This window comes from Pogona vitticeps, chromosome 6 (assembly GCF_051106095.1).
Source record: "Pogona vitticeps strain Pit_001003342236 chromosome 6, PviZW2.1, whole genome shotgun sequence".
Taxonomy (NCBI): domain Eukaryota; kingdom Metazoa; phylum Chordata; class Lepidosauria; order Squamata; family Agamidae; genus Pogona; species Pogona vitticeps.
The window spans coordinates 97,065,839-97,078,887 of NC_135788.1; the positions used below are offsets into that span (position 1 = coordinate 97,065,839).

General features: G+C 37.8%; 1 protein-coding gene across 5 annotated transcripts in view; it reads right to left on the bottom strand.

Moving 5' to 3' along the window:
* Nucleotides 1–13,049, bottom strand: part of SKAP1 (src kinase associated phosphoprotein 1) — a 402,906-nt gene that overhangs the window by 363,890 nt on the left and 25,967 nt on the right. For all 5 annotated transcript variants that reach the window (XM_073004336.2, XM_073004334.2, XM_073004335.2 and 2 more), the window contains exon 3: nt 7,782–7,807. In XM_073004336.2, the coding sequence (XP_072860437.2) occupies nt 7,782–7,807 (26 nt within the window). The remainder of the gene's footprint in view (nt 1–7,781; nt 7,808–13,049) is intronic.

Here is a 13,049-nt window from a genome sequence, read left to right on the forward strand (position 1 = left end):
TGTCCTGCCTCATATACCTAAACAACAAATAGTCAAATAACCCTAAGGGTATCATGCACCTTTACTCACATCAGGTTACAAACTGTTTTGGCCAGTCATAGTGCAACTGTGGATCCAGTGGAGCTCATACCCACATAAAATCCTGTCCTCAAATTTGGAAAGTAATGATTTCTTCGTGGGAAGAGGAAACTTGGTGCTGGTGTAGAAAAATCTTGTATCCACAAAGAGTTTCCCCTTTTTTTAAAAAAAAAAATGCTACTTTGTATGAACTTCTGCAATTGCCTCCTCCAAAAATACATAGGTAAATGTATTTTTAAAAATGTAACTGAGATTGGGAATTTATCTCTGATAATTACTGGACGCTATTCTTAAAACATTCAGAGACATTTGTTTCAAGCTTCAGTTTTAGTGTTACTTCACCCTATACCAGACCTGGGTAAAGTGTGGCCCGAGGGCCACATACAGCCTGTGAGCTGCCCCTGTCCAGCCCATGGACAGTTTGAACATCAAAACCATTTATACCTTTTTGTGTAAAGTTGATCAGTTGCTTATCTTTAACATACCGCAAAAAAACTCTTTAGTATTTGTGAAGATTAACAAGTTTAAAATAAAAACAATCATAACATCACTGTTTCATTTTATTTTTAAGTAAAGTTGGTTCGGCCCCCGAACACAGTTCAGATTTTTCATGTTGCCTCCCTACAGAAATTAATTGCCCACCCCTGCCCTATACAGAGGGCAATGAAGGAGAGTGGTTATCTCTGGGTAACTTGCATTAACTAAGTAATACAGTATTCATTGTACTTCTTGATATAGAATTACTGGAGGAGTGACTGGAGATCTATTCCCCAATGACACCAAAACAGTATTATGTTCCCAGATAGATCCCTGATAAAAACAGACAAGGAATTTGAAATAGGTTTAGCAGCAGTAGCAGCAACTACGTAACGCTACTCTACTGGGCTGTGAGAGAGGGGCACTAGCTGCTTCATCAATATGGTTTAGAAAAATATAGACAGTTGCTCCAATTCTAATACTAATTCACATTTTGAAAACTTTTAATGGCATACAGAAAATCAGTTTATTGACTGAGGATTATGTTCGTTATATTCTGAAATTATAACGTTTGTCTAACTGCTTTCCCAACACAAGCATTTTGCAAAACTGAGGGAACTGTGTTAAATTATAGATTATTTCTCTCTGACTTTTGTCATAAGTTTTCCCAAGACAATGTGCATAGGACTGCAAGCTAGGACAATGAGTTACTCCCTCAGCCTCAGCCCTCCACCTCAGGGATAAAATCCCAGGACTAGAATGACTACCGAGACAATATACAGAAAACACTTTGTACAGTATATGTGAAAAGCACAACCTAAACACTCTGAATTAAATCTAATTGCAAACCACAGCAGACTCAGTGAATTAATGAATCTTGTGAATTCAACACTTGTGTAAGTCCCATTGATTCAACAGATTTGCTTTACTAAAAGCATGTCCAGACAGGGGAAGTTGAAGTGAACTGGTTCATACTTAAAGGGCTCTTATTTTTCGTGTGATCTATTTTATTTCTCATCTGAGTGATCCTTCCATTCACACAATTTTTTTTCTCCCTGAGAAATGTCCAGGCAGGTCTTTGGATTGCCTCAATTTGTTTACCTTTGATTAATAACATTCCCTGCCTTTTCCTGTAGCTGTTATTCAGCAGGCGGCAGTGACTTTCCTTTTTTATTTTTATTTGTTGTTGTTGTTGTTGTTAAAGTAAGTGACATAGCAAAGCAGCAATGCATCTACCTAGCATGGTACACATAATATTGCCAATCTCATTTATCTAGAATAGCACTACATCAATAGGTAAATGTATTTTTAAAAATATAAAATGATGAGAGCGGGTGAAAATAGAAGAGGGGAGTTTCTCCATCACCCCTTTCAATGGCACAATCCACCAAATAAATCGCAGGGTTGTCAACATTGCCAACAACACTATTTTGATGTGGACTAACCACTCAGACAGGCTATAGAATGAGCTAATTAGGAGTGATTAAAATTGAACCAAAAATATAGGTCTACCACTGTGCCCAAAAGGAGGACATTTATAAAAAGGAGCATGATGGATCACTCTAAGTAAGAGCACATGTGGACATTATATACCAAACGCCACCCTAAGTAATCTAAAGAGCGAGCTAGTCTGCTTGTGTACATGTGCCCTAAACATTAACAAATGTACTGAGTCCTCTATTATTATTTTGTAAGCCCTGACATGTTTCAGTAGCTGTTGCCTTTTTGGAAAACTAGCAGTTGAACAGAAGTTTGCTAGATGAAGACAGCAACATTCTGGAACACCAATTTGGGGGCACAGAACGTAAGACTGAAGAGACCTAATGCTGTGAGAGAAATTGGCAAGATAGAATACAGTACCAAATTGTAGATGCAGAAACCTTCAAGGACAATACTCTTGGAATATATATTTGCAACTACACACACAAGCATGTGGGGTTGGAGCTAGCTAAGAAAATTATACCTAAGTAACAGAATATAGTGAATTATTATTTGGCCCAGATAAATGTTTAGAGTGGAGTGAGATAAAAAAAAATTTCCCCCAGCTAAATAATAAATCTTGAGGAAGATAGATTTTGTCTTAGCCTATGTGGTAATCACAGGAAATCTTTCTTTAACTAAAAAGCCTTGCTACTACCCCAAATAGTAATAGTGGCACAGCTGCTGTGGCCACCTTTGTGAAAACAAATGACTTTCTAAGAATTCACTGATAACAGAAAGTCCATCATCATGTCATCATGTCATTGTTAGGCCACTGTATCCATGAAAATGGCCAGATGGGGCAGTCCTTCTTTTAACCAAAGTGAGGTGGTCTCAGGGACTATATCTATAGTTCAGTTAAAAAGCAACAAACTGCTTGTTAGCTAATATGGAATTACTCACTATTGTACTTTTCTTGCTAGGAAGAATGGTTGTAGCATTTTCTGCTACAGGTACCAAAATAACTTGGCTAGTTAAGTTCAATATGCACATTCACTTGGTCTGGTAAAGAAGAACGATTTCTTGTTTTGCATCTGGCAGCAAAATATCTTGTACCAACCCTGTGTCTGGAATGTCTGGACATACAATTTTTTTGAATTAGTGCTGGATATTAATCACCACTAATCAAGAGGAGAGATTTTAAAATACCAACAACTTTACAGGTAGCACACTGTCCTGCAAACATGGGGGATCAGAGTACAGTATATTCAACCACTCTGACAGATGACTAATTTTATATATTGATCACAAAATATAATTTAGCCTGCATCCAGTTTGTTATATATGCCTAAATGTCACCTCAGCTTTTAAAATAGACAGTAGGCTTGACAGTCATTCTAACTGCTGTGGTTTGCCTTTCTAACTTATCTTACAAGCCAACAGCGCAAAAGTAAACTTTGTATATTTAAATAAGTGTAGGAAATACAGGATAAGTGAATCAAACAAAAATACTAGCTGATGTGTAGAGTCCCAATACAGAACTCTGTGACTGCTTAACAAAGGGCATGTAGCGATTTTCTAAGTGAACATTTCTAAGAGGAAGAAAAATCTAATTTTTGTGCCTTTTATGTGTTCTAATTAGGGTGTTTTTTAAAAAAATTCTGAACACAGCTGTCTGCTTTACTGTCTCTCCAGTGATGCCAGATGCCCAGTTCATCAAGGAAATGCAGGAAAACAATGATTTGAAAGCAATTAGAAGCACCGAGACTCATATTAAAATGTGATAACACCTTCCTAGTGGGAATTCCAGGCACTGCTGCATTTCTGACATTTCTGTGTTGCCAGAGATGAACATGTGTTTGAAGCAGAGTCCACCCCCACCCCCAATGTCAGTGAGTGAATCTCATGTTGGAATTTTATTTCTGAAAACAGTGAAAGGAATTAAGTCACTATGTAACATTAACCATTTCCCCAAACTGTTTCCTCTTCTATACACACAAAGATCCCCTCTATCTTAGTTCTTTGATTTAAAAACTGTATATGCATTTTAGTTCTTATATACACACATCCCTAAATGCATATAACATTATAAATCTGGAGAAAATGAAAAAAAAAATTCTGCGTTGGTCAGAAGAACGCCATATCCATTAACATGTAGAAGTCTCATATGTTATTCTATATTATTTTCCACATAGAGTCTAGACATTTCTTTATGGCAAGGCACAGACTGTAGATTTCTGGACTGCTGACATGCATTTTTGAGGCAATTTCCCTCATTTCTGGACAGGGAGCAATTTGTGCAAAAATATTTCTCTGCACAGGAAATAGAACATATCATTGGCTCAAACCTCCATCTGGACTATACAGTGTGGATGGCATCTTCTCTCTCTGAAAGTCCAGTGACTCCAGTAGCAAAACCTAGGAGCATTTCAATCTGTAACATGTAGGCAGCAGATCCTATCCCTTAATGATTTCAATATCCCTTTCTTTCAGAGGTTCCGCATGGGGAGCTTCACTAGATACTTAAAGATCTAAAGAATGCATATATAGAATGGGGCCTTGTTAATTTGGATCTATGTATGAACATTTACATTTAATTAGTATAATTTATTTAAATTTCACAGAAAGAAAAAACAAACAATGAAGTTCTTGTTAATTTCTTACTTTCCAAATAAGGGTGTGTGTGTGTGTGTAATTGACAGCTTAAATGAAAGATTCCAGAGTCTCTCACAGCAGAAATGCATTTCCACTGAGAAGCACCACAATGCTGAATTGCATACATACCACCCAAAACTAACTAAGGGTACAACTAAATAGCTCAATTATCCTGTCCTGCTAGATCATGCTAAAGGGAGTCACTTTGCACTAAGGTGGGCCATTTGAGGTGATCTCTGCATCCACATGCAAGAATTGACCACACTGCACCTCAGGCAACCCTGTTTAGCCCAATCCAGACCAAACTTCTTTCCCTTTAAAGGAAAGGAAAACAAAAATAAAAATACCCCTCTTGTTTCCTCAGGATCATTAAGTGGCTTTTTTTCAGGCCACTTAATGATCTTGAGAACTGGAAAGTTCCTTCCTGCTCACCTGAGGAGGGGAAGTGGGAGGAAGTTTTCAGTTTCTTTTTAACTGTTGCTAACTGACACAGTGCATAAGCAACACATTCAAAGGGCTTTTTAAAAAGCCCTTTAAAAGCATCACTGATGTATTAGCAGCAATTTAAAAGAAATGGTGAAAAGAAGAAAAGAAATGGTTCTTCTGATGAAAAGAGAAGACTCCCTGGAAAAGACCCTGATGTTGGGAAAGTGTGAAGGCAAGAGGAGAAGGGGACAACAGAGGATGAGATGGTTGGACAATGTCACCCAAACTACCAAAATGAATTTGACCAAACTCCCGGAGGCAGTGGAAGACAGGAGGGTGTGGCATGCTCTGGTCACAAAGAGTCAGACACAACTTAACGACTAAACAACAAAAAAGAAATGGAAAACCTCCTCACCCTTCCCCTCCACACCTGATCAGGAAAAAAGCTTACCATTTCTCATGTTCATTAGGTGACTTAAGCAAAATGGCAAGCTTAAGCCAACTACCTGAATTTGATTCCAGCAATCAAACAAACTGGAACCTAAGCAAAACAGAGCAATCATAACCACACCAAAAAAAACCAGTATCCTGTGACAGGGACTCAAAAACGCAGGGGTAGACATTAATCATAGATAGGGTATATCCCATTGTGAACCATCCTATGTGATCCAAGAAAAGGAGCGAACCAGCCCATCCCCAACCTGGACCAACCCACAGGACAAATCCCTGTCTGATTGTACCCTAAGAGAAAGCAAACCATGCCTCAAAAGGAGATCAAAAAGGCACAGAAAACAATGGGTCTTGTTCTACCTGAGACAAACAAATTCATCATTTCATTTCTTCATTTCTATCCTACCCCAGGTAATCTCAAAAGAATGGTGTCTCTTTTAAATTCAATTAATTTGCAGTATTGTGAAAAAAAGCAAAAAATGAATGAGATTTTTTCACTTATAGCCATAAAAAGATATGTATAGCACAACATAAACACCCAACTAGAGTTTCAAAAATTTGATAGAATCCAAAAGCAGACCTGGGATCCATTCTGAATTAATTTCTTAATTCCACCCAGCAATTCCCCTTCTATTAACTACCCCACTCACCAATCATTTTTACCTCCATAAATATACTTCAAAACAAAATAAAGTGCTGCACGATTCTTGGGAGAAAGTGAACAGAATACTAGATGGGTAGGGTGGTAAATATTTAGGCTAGAAGGTAGAATAGAGGAGACAGCAGAAAAACAAGCAAGAAAGATTAGGGTGGAAAGTAAAGGAGGGGAGGGGAGGAAGAGGCAGGTATAGGGTGTCAGTGGGAGGGAACAGGAACAGGCACCATGAGAAAGCAGATTGAAAAAAGGAAGGCAAAAATGTTGATGAGAGTGGAAAAATGGTTTAGTTGCTTTCTTTCTTCTGCAGTTTTTGTAATTTTCTGCACATGTGGTAAAGACTTTCAGTTTCTCCCAAAACACACATTTGGGAAAGACCTCCTGCCCAGACTGCTTAACGTTTCAGAGGCTTCCATTGTCACCAATGGAAATCAGAGTTCTGCAGAATAATTCATGGTCCAAAGATATAGATTCAGGATTGTGGCCATAAATGCCCAGATCCAGTAATGCCTATTCCTCATTGACAAGTTTGGGAATTTTCTCTTAAATTTAAATGTTTAAAAAATCATTAGTAATTTGCTGATTCTCCATATAGGTAAAAAAATTATTATACTTATCAGTACATCAGGTGTTAATTTTAAAAGGTGGAGCAAAAGCTATAAGCAGTTTAATGTGCAAACCAAAACTTCTTTTGGCATACAACACCTTGCTATGACTAATTTAGGTCCCACTGACTTCAAGGAGTGTACGCTAAATATGAGTATGCCTCAGTTTAAACCACTGAAGTTGGCACATAATTTATCATGTTATAATTCTGACTTTACTTTTTAGTCTAAACCTCAGTTTAAAAACTGATCTCTGAGGTAGGCAGGTATATATGTATGTATGCATGGGGACACATGTGGTGCATTAGCTAGAGTGACGAACTAGAGCAGGGATCCCCAATCCCTGGCCCATGGCCCAAGGCTGTGGCCTTGGCAAGACTGGGCTGTGGAGACAGATCTCCCGCCCACCTGCCTCCCCACACACACGGATGCAGGGACGCCCCCCCCACATACACACACACACCCCGCCCATGCACACACAGCTGCGCACACACCCATGCATTCAAGGGCGCCCTGCCGATGCACGCACAGATGCCCTGCCCACACACACACGGAGGTACAGACACACACACAACCCTGCATGAACACTAAGTTGGGGACCACTGGACTAGAGGAATGAGGAAACTGGGTTCAAATCTCCACTTGCCCCATTCCTCCTTAATGGCACAGAAATCTAGCAGCTTGCCAGATAACAGAAGCACATGTTCTATAGTGTACTAGTTCTCAATCTCTGGCCTGCCAAAGTTTTGGATTTCAACACATAGCATTGCTGGTCACTGGCCACACTGCCTAGGAACTGAAGTTCCACAGCATCTGGAGGGTCAAACATTAAGACTGCACTAGTAGGTTGCAATGGGAGAGCTCTCTGCCATGACCTGTCAGCTTCCAGAAGACCTAAGGGAAAACTATAGGCTAGTTACTTTTATGGGTTTATTGACAAGGTTGGTATACTGTTACTGTGGCTTTTCATATCTGGTTTGCTAGCCTACCCATACTTCCTAGACAGAAGTACTCACCTCCAGCAAGGAATCCCCAATGATACCTGAAAGAAAGTAACAGAGAATACATCAGTACTAGTGAATAATTAACCACATGTTGCATCTCACTAACTAGGCAAACAGTGTTATAGCTGATAAGTTGTTAGCCACCCAGAGTAGACTTCAGTTTAGATGGGCGGGATATAAAATAAATAAATAAATAAATGTGTCAGGGGATTCACACACTCACTGATACATATGGAAATGTTTTATTTGTCTAGGGCTCCCTTGATATTTCTAGCAATTTTAACTATGTGCAGCTCAAGCTTTTTTCCCTTTAGGATCCTACTTTTTACATCTTTATCTACAGTCCTCTTTACATTATATTTCTGCTGTTTATTTGTGGAGGGTAACACATGGCTCTCCTGCAGGTGTTATCGCATTACAACTCTGAAAAACCTCAGCTCATATGGCTAATGGCCAATCATAGGGAGACCTGCCCTTCAACAACATTTGGAAGGCCACGTCACCCATCTCTTCTGTTGAGGTTCATTCACATCACAGGCTCGCTTGTGAAATGCCCCTAATTTATGAAACAGAGATGGGTAAGGGGAAAGGATTCACTTCTGAAAGACGATTAACAGCAGAAAAATTCAGATAAGCATCCTAAACTCAACTCCAGGAGCGAATGAGTGTGTCTCAAGGCTTTCAACCGTGACAAATTACACTTCAGCATTTGTAAAAAGATATTTGTTCCCTAATACTAGAACACTTTTTCCTACTCATCATAGCTTTTGCATCATTCCCAGGCCCCATACATGCACAAGCACACACCAGATATTGCAGAAAAATCCAACTAGAATAATCAATAGTTGACTTTGCTCATATTTGTCTTACCCTGACAGCCCCATGTGAGATGATAGGAAGAGACAAATTGTATCTGAAGGTGATAATCAATGATACACTTGAGTTACCCATATTTTAAAGAGATTACAGACACAACATTCTGAACAATCCTTTAACGTTTGGGACAGCAGCACTGGATCATATTCAAAGGAAGGACACAGAATGGTCCTGCTGAACTTTCAAGAGAAAATGTGGTAGAATTTATGGAGTTCTACGGTACACTAAAGGGACATGGCTGTTCCATTTCAGTTTGGGCAAAGAACAACCCCCCAAAAAACATCTTATGACTTTATAAACCCCAAAATCCTATTTCACTGGTCCCAACACAGAGGAGAAAGTGAGGAAATCCAGGGAAGAGGCGGGGGAAAGACAAGACTGTGGGATGCTCAGCATTCTTTCCATTTACTTTATTTCGTTGCTGCTATTTCTTAAAGTAAATTCCATTTTCATTAACTCTTTTGTGGTAAGAAAGCCTAATTTGTTCATTTTTAATTTAAAACAATGTTTATTAATTTTTGCTTTAATATTAAGTTACAGAGAAAGAAAAAAGAGAGGCAGGCAGGCATAATGACAAGAAATCTTGGAACTATTATTCTATTGCTTATATTTGTAATAATGTTTTGAAATAATAACCTGAAATTTTGCATTTGTGATCTGTTTAACGAGGTTTACAAATGAGCCAGATTTCAAACTAATATGGTAAATATTACTAGAGCTACAGCAAGTGAAAAATTCTGAAAACTAACACAGATACTAATAAAATGTATCACAAACTCGGTGCAATAACTAAGTATCAATATATACTCCAAGGATAAGGAACACATGGACTGCCAGATGTTGTCGGACAGCAAATCCCATTTATCCTTCATCACTAGCTACACAGGCAAGGGAAGGCAGAAAGTACACTCCGGGAGTGTCTAGAGGGCTGCATGTTCCTCATTTCCGATATATAGAGCCAAGCTGCACTTGGGTTATAGTCATGCACAAGAATTTGCTATAAGTTTAAAATTCATAGACACTTTTAACAGTAAACTCGTTTAAATGAATTGGATTTACACAGGGGGGAGGATTTCTATTTCACATTTTCCTTGCGACTTAGATTTAAACCCATAAGCAAGTTCAAATATGTTTATGAGGAATCTGGCCTTTCCCACTAGATTACTCATAAACATATTCAAACCTACCCAAAAGCTCAAACATACGTAGGTTGCAGGAAAAAATGACATGTTATAAAAATCCTCTCCCCGGTCAAATGACTTCAGTCTTGACAGTTAAAATGTTTATTCTGTGTAATCCCAACTTCATCTGCTAGACAAAGTTTCAATTGTACCAGGAGTTCCTTGATAAACCAAAGACTATGAACAAGTGAGTGGGACTCTCTGTCCTTGGTGACCTTTGAAAGGCCAGGTTTGAATCTGATGTATCCTAACATGACATGAAGAAGCAGACACCTTTTTTCTGTAATCTCTAAAGCATATACTCATTATTATTCAAAAATCTATCTTCCTGGCTTTTTTAGCTTACTTCTTTTTTTTCTGCCATATAGGGGATTATTTCTTGTCCTATAGGATATGTGTGACTCTTTTCGAGATACTATGAGTGATTTGGTGACACCAGTACTTCTTGTTTTGTGAATTCTTGTCCTCTCTCCTTCATAGCAACACCTAATTTCAACTAAACATGTCTTCTTCCTAACATTTATTGCACTAGGTGCCAAGAATGATTTTCTGTCACTTTCAATTTCAGTTTGACCATATGGATTGGTATTTCTGTCCCTAACCTCTGTCATTTTTAAAACATTATGCAGGAAGGTTTTTCCAAGTAAATGTGAGTTCCAGTTTATATTTTGAAGTTTCATGACAAATCTTCACTAGGACACTATTATTGTCCAGGCACGTTACATATAGACATTACTATAGCAATAAAGTGTTTTTCTCCTACTATTCACAAATAAAAACAATACAATTTGCACAGAACATTATTAATATTTTGATTTCCCCTCCCAAACATTTTAAGATTCATTTCCTGAATCTCTTTATTCAAAGTTACCAGCAACATTTATGATAGACACTGAAGTCAAGTATTTTCACGATCAATGGGCGAAAGTAAGCACGATGTAGTTCATGTTATCTGACCATATGTCAGCATGAATGGGCACCATTTGGATTAGAACTAAGGGTGGGGGATACTTTAAGCCTTTGCCCTCACCATTATCCTGACAAAAAAGCAGATACCACCACCACCTTTGCACCTATTATTAGCAACAAGAAGAAACTCAAATCAACCAAAAGTACTCAATAGCATTGGTCAGCTACTTTATAAACTACATAAACCTTCCCAAGCCTGACTTGTTAATTCGAGGTAGAATTCATCTGGGATACTATTTTCGATTTATTTAAGTATCTTATGAGAGGCAGTGCAGTATAGCTGATCAAGTGGCAGACCAGGACTCAGGTTCAAATCCCTATTTGATCATGGAAATTCACTGGGGGAGGGGGAGCAATGGTAAACCATTTCTTTGACTTTTCAAATATCTCAAAAATCCTATTAGGGGATGGGAGGATTTTGATAGCACATAACAACATTACCTTTAGACTGCTTTACTGAGGCTACAAGATAAAAAAAAACAGAAAATAATTTACTGCAATGCAAAAAACATTTAATACAAATTGAATAGAAAATAAGAAAAGCTAGAAATTACAATATCTAAACCTTAGCAGCTAGACAGCTCAGATCTAAAATTTTACTGCCCTTGATAGGAAGATAAACAACAGATGTCTAGTTTTACATTTCTATAGTAGAATAATTATGCCTTAAAATGTCTATAGTCAAGCCTTCAACACCTGACGATATGAATTAAGTTATAAAATGTATTAATCACTTTTTAAATTTAAAATATCAAAAACTGTGAAGTAATTTCTGCTGTCCATATGTATTTAAAATACTGTATGTTCTTAATTCTAATATTGCAATATCTATTTGATTTTCACAGCTTAACTTTCAGCACATGTTATAAGCTTGTTGGTGAATGGCCAAAACTGAGAAAATTAAGTGCAAAGGTGGATTTAAAGAGTAATAAATTCCTATTGCCCCTAAGCAGTAACATAAGAAGAACTGCCTGAATAAAGGCACAGATCACTTTGTGGAATGACTGATTTTACACCAGCAGCTTCCTGAGTTCTAAGGACCACTTATTTACAAAGAAGTGAGTTGAGAACTGTGGTGCATGTGTGCACACACACTACTGCTGGACTTGTTAAAATGAATGGGAAGTATCCAAGAGCACAGCAGCACTTTTTTTATTATGTTCTCACAAAATGGATTCTGTCCTATGTGTCATATCTGTCCATATTTTAACCTAGCTCTTCCCACTGCAGTTAAATTTGATCCCTGAGGCTATTACTTTCCAGAAAATCTTGTTAGAGCTGTGCTCTGCACATGCTTCCACCAAAGTACACACAAACGTGCTGTTATATATACTGTGTATATAAGCCTGGGAATTGATGAATCTGTCAATTTTGATTTCTCCTGCTTTCTAATATTTTCTTCCTATCCAGTTTAGGAAGAAATTTTATAACATTGATGTGTATTTGATCTTCAAAAAGTGGCTTTTTGGACTATAATTCCCAGAATTCCCTTGACACATGGTGGAGGATTGGGGAATTATGTTCCAAAAGCCTACTTTTCCAAGCTCTGCTTCTTTTAAAAAGCAAAACAAAATTCTCAACCTTCTCTGTATAAGTACAACTGTTACCCAACAGCAAACAACATGTTGTACCTAACTATATATAACTGTTAAAGATGAGGTGGGGTAGTGGAGGCTTCAGCCCAAATTCTATACCACAAACAGAGCTGAATATACAGGGACACAAACCCAGTCTTTTAAGAGCCCATTATTCATTTCCCTCTAGCTAGATACAGTATGTGAATCTGTCAATTTCATTTTCTCTGACTTTGAATTTCTTTCAATCTTTCATTTTTGTTTACAAACAATAAAATAAAACAAAATAACGTTTTAAAATTGCAAAATATGGAAAGGTCTTGTTATACTTCTCAAAAATACAAATGAAACAAATTCTGCAAAAATTTGCACCACTACAATGAAGGCAAGTGCAACTTATGAAAAATTGGATTACCAATGGCTGGAGAAGGGAGATAGCCACAACTTTCCTTGAAGGAGTTTCACAAAGCTGACTGGTAGAGCAATACTTTTAACTAGGTCTGCCACCCTCCAAAACGGCTTCAAATAAATGAGCCATGAGGTAGCTCCATAAAGTCAAAGTATAATTACACTCTCTCACGTTTGCAGCCAATTGAGAACACTAAAATCACCACAGTGGATACTTAAGTAAGAACTTGACAAATCTAGGTTTAACTTGTTGGCTATTTTAATGCCCACCC